Raw genomic sequence first — 18,848 nt, forward strand, 5'->3', positions numbered from 1 at the left:
TAAAAGCCTAACGGTTTCAAAGATAACGCTAGTAATATTTACGGAAGAAAGTGGTTGATTAATCGGCCAAGAGGTGGCGCGCACGGAAGTCATGTACCGTGTGGGGGAATTGATTACATTACAACTCTAACTTACCTAGTCTTGGAAGCATGGAATGGTCTGTGTATATGATTTAAGGAATAGCAATATTGCGTCGATATGTGCGCTGTTTATAAATGAATTAAAGTCGGCAACATTTCAATCTACTGTACACCGCCACACTCGTATCTAAGAGTAAGAGTTAGACCGGCGGCAGTCGGTGCCAGTCTCTTGGTGACGGGTCAGCTGTAACTTGTAAGGTCACGATCATGATGCAGTTAGTCTCCTTCAATCTTGCCATGTTTACTCCCAATCAGACCGTCTGTCCGCATTTCTAGTCGTTAACCTAGTACGAATTGAAGTGCCATGTGACAACAGCTTGTTAACCTTTCTCTCTGCCGCATCCATTGATCTAGCTCTAGTACTATAGCCCGCTTACATTAACTGCCGCTGGCTGGCGCTGGCCGCTGGCCAGCGGCAGTTAATGTAAGCGGGCTATACTATAGTACTAGAGCTACCATTGATCCAAGTTTTATGCGCAACGGTCTGACTCTGTCTTAGCTAAGGCCGTAAGGGTAAGATATATGTCTATTTCAGTATTTGATCAACGTTGTCTCTATCCCGTATCCGTCTTCGGCCCTTAGTCTAGACAGACTAATATTTACGAGGTTTTTATGAGGTTACGGGACAACTATGGCCAGGTCTACAGTGTAAACTACACGGACCAATCCTACTCCTAGTTTAGCACCTCGGATTAGTCTAGCACATATGCAAAAACACATTTGAGGGTCCTACCTAAACCGGGATATAGTTTGCACAATCCCAGTAGGATTGGGCCGTGTATAGTTTACACTGTAGACCAGAGGCGTGTTCAGGAGAGCGAACGCTCGCGAGCGCTCGCCTTCTGAACGACACTGCGCGAGCGAGCGCGAGCAAGCTCCAGAGGCTGTTCGCGCAGAGCGCGAGTTTTCAAGATGGCGACGGGCAATCTGGCGAATGCGAATCTAACATTTCTGACTTCAATTTGCAATCTATTTCAACTTCATTTCATTTTTCATTCATTCATTTACTTCTAAATTCAATTCGTATCAATTTCGTCTGCTAATTCGTTTAACAGTATTTGTTCGAAGACATTAAAATCTCGCGATTAAAATCTGCTGAGTAGCCCTTCATGGGGGCCGCCATCTTGGATAAAGCCAGCGCACAGCGAGCGCTCGTGTGTCGTTCAAGAGGCGCTGCGTTCGTGCAGTGAGCGTTCGCATCGAGCGTTTGCTCTGTTGAACACGCCTCTGGCCATAGTTGCCCCGTAACCTCGTAAATATTAGTCTAAGGGATGAAGACGGATAGAGACAATGTTGATCAAATAGACATATCTTAGCTAAGACCGTGAGACTATACACTACACAACAGTGGATCGAAGGACTGTGTAATAGGCTCTACTCTAGGTTACTGCAAGGTCTTTTGCTGTAGTACAGGACTTTATAGTATTCTACAAGGGTAATGGACGTGATCGCAGTTCAAAGGTTCAATCATGTTAACATGGAGAAAGCGCATATCTGTCGTATATTGTCGCATCCTGTAGAAATTATCATCTGAAGATTCTGAAACCTTAAAGTGGTTGTCTGTACATATTATTGTCTACAATGCACAGACAACTATTCTCAAAATATTCTGCCGTCAGCACTGCTTTTGTGTTCTGACATCAACAGTACAGAGATGTAACGGAGGTTGTGGCATGTGAAACTTTTGCAATGTATACTCTTCTAGCTGGCATCTAGAATTGACTTGATGTGAGGAGTGGACTTGACAGATTTCCAGATGAATGGTTGCTACCTGTAAAAACTTTGACTGTGATCTCTTTCTTACTTGATGTAGAAGACCACACACGAACACACGTACGCATACATGCACGCATGCACACACGCATCACACACAGACACACACACACCACATGCACGCACACGCACTACATATGCGCACGCACGCACGTGCACACACACAGACATCTACTAATACATAAAGACACGCATAATTGCACGCACGCGGGCACGAACACACAATAACATGCACACAGGCACAGACACAGTTGCACATATGCACGCACACACACACACACACGGATGCACATGTGACACTAAGGCATATAGTGAACATAAAGCGTTGTGACTTAGAGCTAGGTCATGGTGACAGGTCTGCTACGTGATTAGACGTAGGCTTTGTTTGTACACATCCAAATCTCACAGTTAATTATGGTCAGACAGATTTGACTAAACAATATCAACTTTTTATAATATATCACTGCGTTACATCCAGTTTATTGAAGGTAAAGGACAACCTTCTCAAACAGTTAGTGTTTCACTCTCATACATGTGTATAATGAACCCCAGATTTTGGGATTTATCCTTGAGAAATCCTTGAAAGTGTTGGGCCACATCAAAGTAGCGAAATTCCCTGAGCTGTCAATGCTTGCTAAATTGACGAGTTATACATCTCCCCCATTCACTGCGCTTAAAAAATTAAAAGCATTTTTCATGATGCGAGATGAGTGTAAAGGATATCAATTGCTTACATAAGAGAAATTGGATGGTGGGGGAATTTACTAAGATCTTCTTGGCAGCCATTGACATGAATCAGCGCTGCCATTGCGTGATTGCTCGATGCTCAGAAAATTACAACATCATTTTTCACTGCCCTGGAACGAAATTGCATTTTCCTGAGCCTCTCAACTTTCTCAGACTGATTATCATTTTTCATGTAATTGAGAAACTAATGCAATATATATTGAATAGACTCCAGTTTTCCCATTTAAACTCGAAATTAAAATTACGGATCCTCATTGTATTATTCCCGAAATAAGTTCGCGAAAATGACGAAATGTCGTCATTGCCACGGAGCCTTAGGTACAATCTCCCAGAGAGATTGTATCATGCAACAAATTGTTTTCTAACATGATTATACTGTCAGTGTCATATCAGCAGACTTAATGTAATGAGTTCTCACTGGTTTCATTATTAAGAGAAAGTCATCATGATAATCCCATTGCTCACCGTTTTCTAATACACTTTGTCTCGCTTAGTAATTCGAATAACAGTTGAGCCAAGTTCTGAGATGCATGAGATGTAAAGAAAACCGAAATTACTCGAGCAAACATTATATTTGTCTTCTCGGCTCGCTGAAAAGATGGCTTACGATGACGTCACGATGTTGCAACTGACGTAGACAGGGTGTTCTATCATTTGCATTGGGGAATGTGAGCTTCGCAGTCGAACTGTTTATCCATGATCTACTACTATTTACAAGATGTATGCATGGCTGTGTGATGGTCTTCTAATCTAATGTAATGTAAAAAAAAAACATTCGGTAATTTTCATCCTTGAAATCAGGCCGAATACATGAAGTAACCGTGGAGTAATGAATGCATAGTAACGTGTAATAGTAAACTTTGCATAATGTCAAAAATAGCCCCACAGTGTTTTGCGATTTTTAATAAAGGCAAGCGCAGATTTATTTACTTAACATTTACATTTACTAATAAAATGTGATGTTTTTTACGTATAAATTAATAATGAACAATTGACCTCTCGAGTGTGCAGAAGCAGAGGTTTGACACGTATACCCACAATACCACAGTCGATTCTGAGAGCTGTCCTCTTCTCTCCCTAGGCAATGAATCGGCACTAACGCACGATTAATTTTCGATTAGATGAGTGTGAATTTGCAGCGTGGTAATATTTCAAACGAGTGTCTCTAGCTCTCGCAGGCAGCCTCTTTTGCGCTTTCTTACCACGACTCAGCGCATCTAGATTAATTTCTGCAGAATTCATCAAGCAGACTCTCTTAAATTATGCAGTGAGTCGGCGAATTATTGGCTGGATAATTGGTGTCACCGGCGTGCCGCGGCAACATTCTGCGCGTACCTCGTCTCGCATGCATGCGAAGTGCGAGAGAACGCAAAGTATAATAACGCATACTACGCGAGGCTGTGTGATGACCAGGGTTCTCAAAGCTTTTTCATTATACTTATAGCATGGCGGGGCTGCCTTTACGGTCATAGTTTTAGCATTTTGAGCATTTTTTCGCTAATTTTAGCATGGCGGCTATGATATTTAGAGTGGCGGGTGCATTTTAGGATGGCGGGGCTCGACGATAGCCTGGCGGGCCGCCAGCCTATAAGTGCTCTTGGAGAACCCTGATGACATGCGCCACGAGCACAGGCAACGTATTAGCCAGCAAGCCGTGCAGCCGTGATTTGTACGGTCAGTTTTGAAACTGCATGGCCAAAAATGCGTAGCACGGCCTAAAATATGCTTGGCTGAGACACACATACGAAAAAATTGCACTCCCAAATATTTTTTCTGCACTCCCACAATACTCATTCCTGGTTAATACCCTGAGCACGGCACCGTTGTCGGTTTGCCCCTGAGCTTCATCGTCTTCTTCTTCGCATGCGAGAGAAATGCGAGAGAACGGAAAGAAGTCTAAAATCGCGTACTACATACACGAGGCCTTGTAGTCGGTTTGCTACCTGAGCTTCTTCTTCCGCATCTGGAATTTATCAAATTCAGCAGTGCCGGTGTTCCGCGCAGTCGATTGCCGTCTAGCCTCCCTCGCGGAAATCGCCTGGTCTGCACTCTGTGACTGTCCGTAGTGGGCATTCCATTAAATGTGCCGTGAGCATGTACAAAAAGTACATGTCTTCCTGAACTATGTTTGTCTCTTTCTCTTTCATGCTTTCTCTCTCTCTCTCTCTCTCTCGCTTCCATCGTTACCCCTCTCCTCTCTGCTGTCGTCTCTCATCTCTCTCTCTCCTCTCTCTCTCTCTCTCTCTCGTCCTCTTTCTCCTCTCTCTCGTTCTCTCTCTCTCTCTCTGCTCTTCTTTTCTCTCCTCACTTCCCTCTCTTCTTCCCTCTCCCGTCTCACCTCCCTCTCTCTCTGTCTCTCGCGCGTGCAGAAGAGGGGACGGTCTTTCTCTCTCGTACCCGAGACTCTGCTCTCTACGTACGCTTTGCGTACTGACGTGTCATGTGATGGTATAGTTAGCACTGGTGATTCAAGTAAAAACGCGACGCCCATGTTGTCTGTTTAATGCGAGGCCTGATGTCAGATTTCAAGGGGATTCGTGTTGCTGCTGGCGCTGGACGTAGGGAGCAGCAGCAGCAGCGACGAGCAGCAGCAGGTGCAGCAGCACACGCTCTCTGCTTCCCCTCACTGAAAGCCTTGCTAAACGCTGGCTCATCTACAAGTAGAACCCGCTCCCCCTCTCCTGAGGCCTTCCCCTGCTTCCCGAGCCTGTCCCTGCCCCTCGGCACATTCCCTGCGGAGAAAGCTTAGCTGCCTGCCTGGTGTGGAGGTCTGTTTATCGTGGTCCTCTCTCGCTGCGTGCGTGCGGAGGGGGAGGGGGAGGGGGAGGGAAAGTGAAACTGTCCTGAATAGATTCTCCGATGACGGCAGCTGGAAGTCGATGAGCCGAGATTCTCATCTCCCTCTCCCTCTCTCTCTCTCTCCCTCTCTCTCTCTTGTGTGCTCTCTGCTCCTCTCTCTTCCTCGCCTCTCTGCTCTCGTGTCGCTTCTCGGTCTCCCTCTCTCTCTTTCTCGCTCTCTCTCCCCCTATCTGCGCTCCTCGCTCGTCCTCGCTGCTCATTCCCGTAGGGGAGTCTTTCTCTCATCTCTCTCGTCCCTCCACTCGTCCCTGCTTTCCGCTCCCTCTACCCTCTCCCTCGTCCCCTCTCCCTCTCCCGTCCTCCCTCCCTCTCCTCTCTCCCTCTCCCTCTCGCCTGCGCCCTCTCGCCTCGTCACCTCTCGACCTCTCTCTCCTCCCTCTCCCGCCCGCTCCCTCTCCTCTCGCCTCCTCTCTTTCATGTCCCCTCGTCTCTCTCCCTCTCTCTCCATCGTCCTCGGCGTCTTCTCTGCTCCTCGGGTCTTTCTCTCTGCCCCTCTCTCTCCCGCTCTCTGTCGTCACTGTATCTGTGTAACACGGCTTCAAACACGCCGTGCAGAATGCGTGTGGTTGAGCGTAGGTTTCCCCTGCGCGGCGACTACCCTTCACAGCTAATGCTTCGTTATCCTCGCTTATAGAATCTCTCATCGCGCGCCTCGCTGGACTGCTTATGATCGCAGCGCAGCGCGTATGTCATATTACTGCTTTGGAATCCGTTTTGCCGAGAAAGGGAGCCGGTTTTTAGAGTGAATTATTCGTTAGTTTTGTCATGATTGCGAGCGCAGTGTATAGTCTCTCTCGGTAAATGTCGGCGATAGCACTTTCGTTCGAGTGCAAAAATATTTCTCTCGTGTGTCAAATATGTGAGTCGTGTGGTGATTTTGAATTTGTCTGGCTTAATTTGCGTCTTCTAATTTTAAATTTGTGTGTGTGTCCACTTGCGTGTGTTTGATTTTTGCATTCAGATTCTTTAATGGAAAACTTTTGTAGAAATCTTCTGAAATGGGCTGAAACCTTTTGCTAGCAAATGTCAGTGCAACATCAGCAATGTGTGTGTGCGTGTGTGTGCGTGTGTGCGTGCATGCGTGCGTGTGCGCGCGTGTGTGTGTATGTTGCTACGAGTAGAAGCAGAAGTTTTTGAAATAATTATGAAGGCAGGATGAGCAAAAGCGAGCATTTTAACAGTTATACAACAACGAATTGGTGAAAACTACGACGTATTAATTGTAGCTGTTCAACTGTGATGTAACCAGCCTTCTTACGCTGATATCATGACTTTCAGATGCTCAGTTTAGCGTGTCAGGCATCTCTCGCGGGAGGGACCCGGACTGGAGTCTACCGACACGTCTGCCGGAGCGTGCGTCGCCACGCCGCGGCGATGGTTACCGCGGCGACCGCAGCGCATCCCTCCGCAAACTCCGCCGGGTCGCGGGACGTCCTGGACGCGTCGCCGCGGCGACCGGACGCGGAGACGCCGGGGCGGCACCGGCTTCGGCCATGCGGACTACAGATGCTCTCTTGTTTTGCTAGTCACCGTGGTGATCGTTGCACGAACTTCTTCGTCTCGCTCGTCGCCGTGCCGCCTCTGTTGTCGTCGTTGCCCTCGGCGATGGGCGCACGGTGGCTTCACGTGGGCGCGTCGCAACGTGCGGCGGGAGGCGGGTCGCCACGGCGACGCTCGCACTCGTATGAGACTTCGACAACGCTGATGTACGCGTCGGCGCTGCTGGTGCTGGTGGGTGGGATCAGCTACGCCGCCGTGCCCATGTACAGGATGTTCTGTCAGGTATGTATGTCTCTCTCTCTCTCTCTCTTTCTCGCTCCCCCCCTCTCTCTCTCTCTTATTTTATCTCTTCTATCTATCGTCTCTTACCGCGCTGCTGGTGCTGCTGTCAGGTATGCACGTGTGTATTATATATATGTAATATATATACCTTCTCTCTTCTCTCTCTCTCTCCTCTCTCTCTCTCATCTCTTCATCATCTCTCCTCTCTCTCTCCTCTCTCTCTCTCCTCTCTCTCTACCTCTCTCCTCTCTCCTCTCTCTCTCTCATCGCTCTCTCTTCTCGCTCTCTCTCTCTGCTCTTCATCTCTCTGGTCCGCTTCTCTCATATCTTCTCTCATATCTGTGTGTGTGTGTTTGTCGTGTGTGTCTTTCTTTCTTACTCTTACTCCTCTATCTCTGTCTCCCTCTCTCCCCCCGGCACGGCTCATCCCATTAAAAACTCCGCCGTCGAACTCGAGGCGACTTGATTAATTCACGATTGATTGATTAATTGATTGATTAATTAATCGATTGATTACTCTGCACGGCAGGCGACGGGTCTCGGCGGCCAGGCGGGGCTCCTGAAGAGCGCCGCGGACGCCGACAAGGTGGAGACGTTGAAGAAGGTCGCTCGCAGCGTGCTTCGTATAGACGGTGCGAGTTCAACGCGGACAGCGGCCCTCGAGCATGCGCTGGAACTTCAAGTCCGCCAGCAGGCACAGCGTAAGGTGAGGTGTGGGTGGAGCTGGTGAGGGAGCGCTAACGTAGGTGATTGGGTTGTGGTGTAGAACGGCCGCTAGCAATCGCTGCAACTTCAAGCGGCCGCGCAGCGTCAACAGTGAGCGCTGCAACGAACACGCGTGCGGGGAGCTGGGCGAGGGAGCGCTAACGTACGTGATTGGGTTGTGGATGTAGACATGTGCCCGCGAGCATGCGGCGCTGGTACTGTCAAGCTGCAGCAGAGGCGCCAACAGCATGTCAAGGTGAGCCAATGAGTGCGCGTGTGCGGGGGGCTGGGGGAGGGGGCACACTGAGGAGCCACGGTTAATCGTGGGGTGGCGTGATCGTGGTAGGGCATTCACATACACGCCGCGGACTGCACGTTACCGGTTTCCATTCTGCTCGTTTTTGCAGCTCACCTTTGACATCGTCAATGCTCTGAGCTATTGGCCATAGGTCGTCGTCCGTCAACATTTCTGCTACGAGTCAACGATAACTCAGGAACCGTTTGAACGCCACAATGATTCGAACACCTTGGGTATAGTTGTTATGCTACTGCTCCGCATATTAAAACGTCTTATTTGGAGCGCTGCCAGTCGACGTACTTTCGAGCCACGGCAATTTTTGGCCAAAAATGGGACTTGCCTTTACTGAGTCAAGGTTTAACGGCATTTTGCTCATTTTTGCGTATGTGAATGAATAAGGGCTAAGGGTTTGATATTTTAAAAAAATTTATGCAAATTAGGTGGGTTTGGCAATTAATAGCATATTAATATAGACACCGCAGATACTACAAACAGTCTGTGGTGTCACACTTGTCTTAGTGTGTTTTAAAAGATTTCATTGACACGATATCTTTAATGGCAAAACTTCCCTGGCTTAGAACATCATGATATTATATCTTATTATTATTTATATTATTCATTATTATGATATAATGATTTATGCTAAGAAACACAAAGCGGGTATAGCGCTCATTCTACCGACACAAATTTGTCGATTCATCTGTTGGTATGTATAATTAAATTTATTCTATAATTTATATATAATTTATTTATCTATTTCTCACTAAAAAATTACACCACTATAATTATCAAGAGTATATAATGGGAGTTCTCCCATATATATACTCTTCGTTTCTATAATGTACGTCGATGGTTGCTCAATTAAAACTGACTTCTTCTCACTTTTTTGTGGTGAGCTACAGTGTCATTGACATTTTCATGTTATATAAAATCGTGGTGCGTGCGTTTCGGCGTCCGTGACACGTGCCGACGGGCAGTGGTTCCGTCGTTTCGTTGTTCCGTGGTTCCGCTCTACGTTAATCTTCGTTCGTGCGTCCTTGACAGTTGCACCCGGGAGAGACGGCTCTGGCGTTCTACACGGCTACGAATCCGACAGACGACCCCGTGACGGGCATCTCCACCTACAACGTCGTGCCGTTCGAGGCCGGACTGTACTTCAACAAGATCCAGGTGCGTGTGCATGTGCGTGTGCGTGCATGCGTGTGGGTGTGTGTGTGTGCTGTGCATGTGCATGTGCGTGCATGCATGTGTGCGTGCGTGCATGCATGTGTGCGTGCGTGCATGCGTGCATGCGAGTAGGTTAGGGTTAGGGGTGAGGTTGGGCTTAGAGGTAGGGTTGGGGTAAAGTGAGGGTTAGAGGTAGGGTTGGGGTAAAGTGAAGGTTAGAGGTAGGGTTAGGGTAAATGTTAGAGTTAGAGTTAGGGTTTGGGTAAATGTTAGGGTTAGAGGTAGGGTTAGAATTAGGGAAAATGTTAAGGTTAGGGTTATCGTAAGGGTCAGGATTAAGATTAGGGTTAAGATTAGGGTTAGGAATACGGCTGCTAATTAATCACGAGGCATCGGTAAACCTAACGTCATTTTGCTTTGTTTCAGTGTTTCTGTTTTGAGGAGCAACTTCTGAATCCACACGAACAGGTGAGCGATGTGACTCCGAGATGGAACATTGTATAGAGCGAACAAAACAAGGAAGGGAAATGGTAGACATAGATGGATCGGGAAATGAGAAAAGGAAGGGATGGAATAGGAAGGATTGGAGAGCAAAGGATGGACGGGGGCAGAAATGTATGCATACTTGATACGGAAATGACGAAATACATGGTTAATGGCTGTGATTCGTATCGTTTTAAAATTTCGTCGTTCCGAATGGGTTCCTCTGTTTCATGGTTTTCCCGCAATTTCCCTAATTGAGCGAAGAGGGCGCCATCTCACGAGGACTTGTCTTGCTTCATCTAGTTAAGACGTGATGTATAGTAAACATGGTATATATTTGAGACATAGTGTATGTGAAACTCAGTGTATATGGGATGGAGTATGTCAGTCATGGTGTATTTGAGACATGCTGCGTTAGAGATACGTCATATATGAGACGTGGTGTATTTGAGACATGGTGTATTTGAGATGTGGTGTACTTGAGACATGCTACGTTAGAGATACGTCATATATAACACATGGGTGTGTTTGGCTGTTTGAGACGTGGTATATTTGAGACGTGATGTATTTGAGACGTGATGTATTTGAGACGTGGTGTATTTGAGACGTGATGTATTTGAGACGGATGCGTAATGAACGCTTCTAATGCCATAGTGCCACTCGTCGGAGAAGCAACACTTAATAAAGGAGAGAGAGAGGGGCGGCGTGAGAGAGCAGGCGCAAGAGACGAAGAGCCAGAGAGAGCTAGTATGGGAGCCCGAGAGCCCAGAGAGAGAGTGTAGAGGTGAGATGTGAGAGTGAGAGAGAGAGAGTGAGTGAGAAGAGATTGAGAGAGAGAGATGAGAGAGAGAGAACGAGAGACAGAGAAGAGAGCGAGAGACAGGAGAGGAGAGAGACGAGAGAGAGAGAGGAGAGGAGAGTAGAGAGAGTGAGAGTGGAGTGAGGAGTGAAGAGAGAGAGACAGAGAGAGAAGAGAGAGAGGAGAGATGAGGAGCGAGAGAGGGCGAGAGAGGATGAGAGTAGAGAGAAGAGAGAGGAGAGAGAGACGAGAGAGAGAGGCGAGAGGAGAGCGAGAGAGAGAAGAGAGAGAGAGAGAGAGAGCGAGAAGAAAGGAGAGAGGAGAGAGCGAGCGCGCCGAAAGAGAGAGAGAGGAGAGGAGAGAGAGAGGCGAGAGAGAGATGAGGAGAGAGAAGAGAGAAAGACAGTAGAGAGGGAGAGAAGAAAGAGAGAGAGAGAGAGAGTGAGAGTAGAGTGAGAGAGAGAAAAGAGAGAGAGAGAGAGAGAGATGAGGAGGCGAGAGTGAGAGGAGGAGAGAGAGAGAGATGAGGAGAGAGAGAGAGAGAAAGAAGCGAGAGAGAGGGAGTAGAGAGCGGCGAAAGAGAGAGAGAGAGAGAGAGAGAGAGAGAGAGAGAGAGGAGAGCGAGAGAGAGAGAGAGAGAGAAATGAGAGAGGAGAGAGAGAGAAAGCAGAGAGAGAGAGTGTGTGAGATGGAGAAGGACAGGCGAGAGACGGAGAGTAAGAAGGAGAAGATGAGAGAGAAGAGAGAGACAGAGAGACGCAGAAAGCGAAGAGAGAAGAAGAGAGAGAGAGAGCAGAGAGAGACAGATAGAGAGAGAGAGAGAGAGTAGAGACAGAGAGAGGGAAGAGAGAGAGAGGAGAGAGAGAGAGAGAGTAGAGAGGGCGGAGACAGAGAGACAGAGTGAAGTGAGAAAAAAAGAGAGACAGTAAAATAAACAGACAGAAAGAGAGGCTTCCCTCGACGCAGTGAGGCGTCTATTAAGCATAACGACACGAGTCAACTACAGTAATGACGAATTTGCGTCCCACGCCATGGTGGGATAGTAGGTAGGCGAACGGTGGCGCGGGCAGCGGAATTTGTGGAGCAATGTGGGGAGCGAGAGGAGACAGAGAAAGCGAGAGAGGAGAAAGAAATAGCAGGAGAGAGAGAGATGAAGAGAGAGAGAGAGAGAGAGAGACCGAGAGAGAGAGAGAGGGGGGAGAGAGAGAGAGAGAGACACGACAGACAGACTGACAGACAGACAGACAGACAGAGCAGACAGACAGAAGACAGACAGCCAGACAGACCAGCCAGACAGACAGTCCAGACAGCCAGAACAGCCGAGACAGACAGACAGACAGACAGACAGACAGACAGACAACGAAGCTGTGGGTCGATGGCAGGCGACGAGCGGTGCTAAGCCACAAGAGCACGTGCAATAAGTAATCGAAAATTGCTACGCATGGTGGCGATATATAGCGACAGGTTGGCGCGCAAGGGAATTTCGTGTCCAAGGGCTTATAGCGCGCGCGAAGGTTTCTGCATTTGGATTGGCAAAGACTCAAACGTGGAGAGAGTGATGAGCGCGAGGAGAGAGAACGTAGAGAGAGACTGAGAGAGAGAGTACGAGAGGAGAGAGAGAGAGAGAGAGAGAGTGAGCGAGGTAAGAAAGAGAGAGAGAGAGAGAGAAGAGGAGAGCGAGAGAGAAGAGAGAGAGAGTGTGAGAAGAGAGACAGAGTGAGCGAGCGCAGAGAAGAGGTGAGAGAGGAAGAGAACCGAGGAGGAAGACCCGAGAGAGACTCGAGCGAGAGAGAGAGAAGAGAGAAATGTGACGAGACGGAGAGAGAGAGACGTAGAGAGTAGATTGAGAGAGCAGAGAGAGAGAGAGAGGAGAGAGACGAGAGAGAGAGGAGAGAGAGGAGAGAGAGAGAGAGAGAGAGAGAGAGAGAGACGATAGAGAGAGGGAGAGAGAGAGAGAGAGAGAGAGAGATGAGATACGGAGAGAGAGAGGAGAGAGAGAGAGAGAGAGAGAGCAGATGAAGGAGAGAGAGAGAGATGAGAGAAGGAGAGAGAGAGAGAGAGAAGAGAGAGAGAGAGAGAGAGAGAGAGAAGAGAGAGGAGAGAGAGAGAGACCGAGCAGAGAACGAGAGAAAGAGAGAGAGAGAGAGAGAGAGAGACGAGAGAGAGAGGAGAGAGGAGAGAGGAGCGCGCGAAGAGAGAGAGAGAGAGAGAGAGAGAGAGAGAGTAGAGAGGAGCAGAAGAGAAAGAGAGAGAGACAGTAGAGAGAGAGAGAGAGAGAAAGTGAGTAGAGAAGACGAGAAGAAAGAGGGAGAGAGGTGTGTGTGAGATGGAGAAGGACAGGGCGAGGACGGGGAGTATAGAAGGAGAGATGCGAGAGAGAGAGAGAGAGACAGAGAGACCATGAAAAGCGAGAGACGAGAGAGAGAGAGAGAGAGAGACGAGATAAGAGAGAGAGGAGAGCGAGAACAGAGAGAGAGCGAGAGAGAGTGAGAGAGAGAGAGAGGAGAGAGAGGCCGAGACAGAGAGACAAGGAATGAGAAAAAAGAGAGTGCAGTAAGACAAACCGACAGAAAAGAGAGCTGTCCATCGACGGCAGCGAGCGTTGCTATAAGCATGAACGACACGAGCAATACAGTAATACCGAATTTTTGCTAAGGCCATGGTGGCGATATATAGCGGACGGTGGCGCGCAGGGAATTCGTGAGAATGTGGGAGCGAGAGAAGACACGTGAGAATAAGCGAGAGAGAGAGAAAGAAATAGAGAGAGAGAGAGAGCCAGAGAGAGAGAGAGAGAGAAGGGGGAGAGAGAGAGAGAGAAGAGAGAAGAGCGACAGACTGACAGACAGACGCAGACAGACAGAGCAGACAGACAGCCAGACAACGCCAGACAGCCAGACCCAGAGCAGACAGACAGCCAGACACCCAGACAGACAGAGACAGATCAGACAGACAGATCAGAAAGCTGCGTCGATGGCAGCGCGGAGCGTCTTAAGCGCGGACGGACACGTGCAATGACAGTAATAGAAAATTGCTACCATTGGTGGCGAATAATAGGGCGACGCTGGCGCGCAGGGAATTTGTGTCAGGGTAATGCGCGAAGGTTATGCGATTTGGATTGCAAAAATAACAACGTGCAAGACGAGAGTGAGAGTTGAGAGTGAGCAGAGAAGAGAATCAGAGAGAGACTGAGAGAAGAGTCAGAGAGAGCAGAGAGAGAGAGAGAGAGAGAGCGAGAGAGAGGAGAGAGTGAGGCGAGGGAAAGAGAGAAGAGAGAGACGAGAGCACGAGAGAGAGAGAGAGAGAAGAGAGAGAGAGAGAGACTGAGTGTCTGTGTGTGTGTGGAGAGAGAAACAAGAAAAAAACAGATGAGGTCGCGCGAGAGAAAGAGTGAGAGAGAGAGAGAACGCAGAGAAGACTGAGAGAGAGAGAGGAGAGAGAGAGAGAGAGAGAGAAGAGTGAAGGCGAGAGAAAGAAGAGAGAGAGAGAAGAGAGAGAGGAGAGGAGAGAGAGAGAGAGAGGAGATGAGAGAGAGAAGAGAGTGACGAGAGAAAGAAGAGAGAGGAGAGAGAGAGAGAGAGAGAGAAGAGAAGAGAGAGTGTGTGTGACGAGAGAGACAGATGAGAGGCGAGAGGGAAAGAGTGAGAGAGAGAGAGAGACCAGAGAGAGACTTAGAGCCGAGAGAGGAGAGAGAGAGAGACAGAGTAGAGAGAGATAGACGAGAAGTGAGAGAGAGAGAGAGAGAGAGAGAGAGAGAGAGAGAGAGAGAAGAGAGAGAGCGAGAGATTGAGAGAAGAGGAAGAGAGAGAGGAGAGAGAGAGAGAAAGCTTTTCTTCTCTGACTCGATAAGTTCGGGTGCATTCGATGATAGTTTCCGAATCTGCTTTTGGGCGATTGCGAGGTAAGAGTACAGGAGAGTGAGTCATGCAGACCGAACAGGGTCTGGACAGGGTGCGGTGGGCTGCCCCTCTCTCGGGCCCTCTTCCTCTCTGCCACTTCACCCTCTCCCTCTCTCCTCTCCTCTCACCTCTCTCTCGCCGCTCTGCCCTCTGCTCCGGGGCCCTCTCAGCTCTTACCTCTCTCTGGCCCTCCCTCACCTCTCTCTGCCCTCTCTCCCTCGTGCTCCCTCACCCTCTCTCGATCTCGTCTCGCGCCCGTCTCTCCCGCTCTCTCCTCACTCTTCTCCTCTGACCGCCTCTCTCCGCTCTGCTCCGCCTCTCTCACCTCTACCCCGTCTCTCGTCACCTCCGTCTCCTCTCCCCTCCGCCCTCTCTCCCCTCTCGTCCCTCTCTCTACCTCTCTACCCTTTCTCCCTCTCTCCGTCTCGGTCCCTCTGCTCCCCCTCTCTCTCCGCTCACCACTCTCCCCGCTTCTGTGCCCTCTCCATACTCTCGCTCCTGCAGCGTGGTTGATGTATCGCTCACCAGCAGCTACTCTATATATGCGAACCCAATCCGCATCGCAATCCTATTAAAATATATTTCGACGCCAATATGCTGTTAACCCCTAATATTTGAGCATCTACATTTTGACGCCATTGTAATCCATCTCCCTTCTCCGCTCTGGGGGGTCCGATAACTCATATGTGACCCTCCATTTCCTAGTGAATCGCTCTCCCTCATGAGTGGGTACTGGTAGTGTAGATGACTGAATCGCTAGTGATGTCCTAAACCCCGGGGATGTCTGACACCCTCACCCCCGCCCCCTTTACCGGCGAATGTTTGACTCTCCTGATCTCCCTCCGGTGCGGACAATATCGGCTAATGCTGATGCTGGAGATCAATAGAAGATGATCAGCCATTGCGGCGGCGTGCGCGTGCGTGTAATGTCTGCGTGCACACTGTCGCTGCAATGAATCCCCACGCACGCACCGCACGCACGCACGCACGGCACGCACGCACGTCGAACGCACGGCACGCACGGCAACGCACGCACGCACGCGACGCGGGCATGCAGCAGGCAGGCCATGGCACGCACACACGGAGCGGTCGCACGCAGCGCACAAGCACGCAACGCCGCACGCACGGCGCTATGGCATGCATACCACGCGGACGAGGCAGCGCACGCACCAGGCAGCCATGCACGACACTACAGGGCGCGCACGCACGCACGCACACACAGTTTTGGAGGAATGTTGCTGAGAAACGCCGCGGTGGCAGTGTAAAACTAATGTGTATGAAGCGGGAGTTTGTCTTGTCGTCACATTTGGCGGTGGTGACACTGCGACCGGTGCTTCGTCGTCAATAAACTCCCGCTCACATACGCCCCCCACCACCCGCCAGCATTAATCGACCGCCTCCAGGCAGAGTGAAAGCCATTTGCGTGGGTCCGGCCGGTGCTGCGCGACTTAAACCTGTGCTGGCTGTTGTTGCTGATGACTGGGCTGCACTGGTGGTGGGTGGTGCTGCTACTGATGCCGGTGCTTGTTGTGCTGATACTGCTGGCTGCTGTTGCTTACTGGTGGGTGGTGCTGCTGTGCTGCTCATGCCGGCTAGCTGCTGCTAAGCTGGTGGTAGTGGCTGTGCTGGGCTGCTGTTGTTCGTGCTGATACTGGCTGATACTCTGTGGTGGTGGTACTTGTGGCTGGGCTGCTGTCATCGCTGCTACTGGTGCTACTACTACTGCTGCTGCTACTGCTGCTACTGGGTGGTACTACTTGCTGCTGGCTGCTGCTCTGCTCGCTACTGCTGCTACTGCTGCTCACTACTGCTCACTACCCCGGCTGCTACTGCTAGTGGTGGTGCTGCCTTATACTGCTGGGCTGCTGCTGCTACTGCTACTGCTGGGTGCGCTGCTTGCTGCTGCTGACTGACTGCTACTTTACTCTGCTACTGGCTGCTACTGCTAGTGGTGGTGCGGCGCTGGGCTACTGCTACTCGCTGGCTCGCTGCGCTGCTGCTGCAGGTGAGCGTGCTGCGATGTGCTGACAATGGCAGATTTTACGAGTGGTCGCGCGCTGCAGCTGTGTAATTTGGCCTTGTGTCTGCGAGCTGATGCTTGCGACCTCCTCTCTCTCTCTCTCTGCTCTCTCGCTCTCTCTCTATCTCTCTCTCTCTCTCCTCTCTCCTCTCTCTCTCTTCTTCTCTCTTCCTTCTCTCTGTCTCGCTCTCGGCTCTCGCTCTCTCTCTCTCGTCTTCTCTGCTGCTCTCTCCTCGATTCTCTCTCTCTCATCTCTCGTCATCAGTCATCGCTCTCTCTCGTCTTCTTCTCTCTCTCTCTCTCTCTTGCTCTGCAGCGTGTCTTTCTCTGTTTCTGTCTCCATTGCTCTCTCTCTATCGCTAGTCTCTCTCATCTCGTCTCCGTCTGCTCTCTGCTCCGTCTGCTGCTCTCCTCTATCTCTCCTCTGCTCTCCTCATTTCTTGCCTCTCTTCTCTTTCTCTCTCGGTCTCATTTTCTCTCTCTCTCCTACTTCTCTTCCTCGTCTCTCTTCTTCTTCTCTCTCGCCCTCTCTCGGTCTCTTCTCTCTCTTCTCTTCTTATCTTATCTATCCTCTTCTCTCCTCTCTCTCTCCTCTCTCTCTCTCGTCTGCGCGTCTCTTCTCTCTCTATTCTCTTCCTCCTCTTCTCTGCTCTCCTCTCTCTCTCTCTCTCTCTCTCCTCTCTCTCCCCTCTCTCCTCTTCCTATCTCTTCGTTCTTCTCTCATTCGCTCTCCGCTCATCTCGCGTCTTCTCTCTCTCGTCTCTCTCTCTCTCTCTCTCTCTCCTTCATCTCTCTTTCTCTATCTCCTCTTCTCTCTCGTTTACATTCGCTTCTCGAACGCTTCTCTTCTTATTGATCTCTTCTACCCCTTTCCAGACATCGTCTCCCACCAATATCATCTCCCCGGCCTCTCCCCTGCCCCTGTCTCACCGCCTCTCTCTTCCTCTCGTCTCTCTCTCTCATCTCTCTCTCTCTCTCTCTCTCTCTCTCTCTCTCGTTTTACCATTCGCTCTCCGCTTCTCTTCCTTATGATCTCTTCTACTCCCTCTCCACATCTCTCCCACCCAATATCATCTCCCCATCTCTCCCGCTAGCCAATCCCTTTCTCTCCCCTCTTCTCTTCTCTCTCTCCTCTCTCTTCTTCCTCTCTTCTCCTCTCTGTCTTGAGTGCCATATGGAGCAGGCAGGCAGGCTTTAAATTGGGCTAACACCGCATTACCAGCTGCTGTGCTGCGGCTGCTGCTAGTAATTAATCCAGCCCCTGACTAGCTGCGACTGATGGCAGTTTAGGAGCGATCGGTCGAACGATGCAGCTCATCCCCCGTAAGTTAGTCTGCTAGCAAAGATGGTGCCCAACAGCGCAGTGATCAGGTGGTAGGTGGTGTTGTGTGGACCGATGCGGTGTAAAAATTGCGCGAATGTAACGCAAGATACGCCAGAAGGAAGAGGGCAAGCGGAAATGAGAGAGGAGAGAGAATAGGAGGAGCCGGGAGAGAGAGAGAGCAAAGAGGGGGAGAGATGAAGTTTAGAAAGGAGAGGAGAGAGAGAGAGAGAAGAGAGAGAGAGAGAGAAGAGAGCGAGAGAGAGAGAAAGAGGGAGGAGAGGGAGCGAGAGAGCGCGCGCGGCGAGAGAAGAGAAAAAAAGAACGAGAGAGAGAAGGAAGAGCGAGAGCGTGCGAAAGCGAAAGCAGGCGAGAGAGAGAGAGAGAGAGAGCGAGACGGAGAGAGAGAAAAAATAACGAGACAGAAGAAAGAGCGAGAGCGTGCGAGAGAGAAGCGTGCGAGAGAGAGAGAGAGAGAGAGAGACGGAGAGAGAGAAAAAAAGAACGAGCGAGAGAAGACAAGAGCGAGAGCGTGGCGAAGAAGAAAGGCGAGAGTGTGCGAGAGGAGATACGAGAAAAAGCAAACGAGAGAGAGAAGAAAGAGCGAGACCGGCGAGAGAGAGAGAGAGAGAGAGAGAGAGAGAAAGGAGAAAAAAGAGCGATGACCGCTTCCACTCACGCCGTGCCGGTCCTCCAAAACTCCATGTTAAGTTCTCGCCTTGGTCTCAGTTCGTGTCGCAAAGTGAAGTGTGTTTTGAGTGTCGAAACCACGCAGCCTGTCTGTAGCATCTATGACAAATACGACATACGCATATACGCTTCTCATATGACACTATTTTGATAGGGAAGATTCTTTCC

At 49.9% G+C, this 18,848-nt stretch overlaps 1 protein-coding gene across 1 annotated transcript in view; it reads left to right on the forward strand.

Annotated features, from left to right (window-relative positions):
* The first annotated feature begins 75 nt into the window (after nt 1–75).
* The window catches only part of LOC106814687 (cytochrome c oxidase assembly protein COX11, mitochondrial-like), a 28,415-nt gene continuing 9,642 nt past the window's right edge, over nt 76–18,848 (forward strand). Inside the window, exons 1-5 of the mRNA XM_014819032.1 lie at nt 76–157; nt 6,798–7,301; nt 7,831–8,007; nt 9,349–9,474; nt 9,898–9,939. Of these exons, the coding sequence (XP_014674518.1) occupies nt 155–157; nt 6,798–7,301; nt 7,831–8,007; nt 9,349–9,474; nt 9,898–9,939 (852 nt within the window). The 5' untranslated portion in view covers nt 76–154. The remainder of the gene's footprint in view (nt 158–6,797; nt 7,302–7,830; nt 8,008–9,348; nt 9,475–9,897; nt 9,940–18,848) is intronic.

The sequence above is a fragment of the Priapulus caudatus genome, unplaced genomic scaffold (genome assembly GCF_000485595.1).
Source record: "Priapulus caudatus unplaced genomic scaffold, Priapulus_caudatus-5.0.1 Scaffold963, whole genome shotgun sequence".
Taxonomy (NCBI): Eukaryota; Metazoa; Priapulida; class Priapulimorpha; order Priapulimorphida; family Priapulidae; genus Priapulus; species Priapulus caudatus.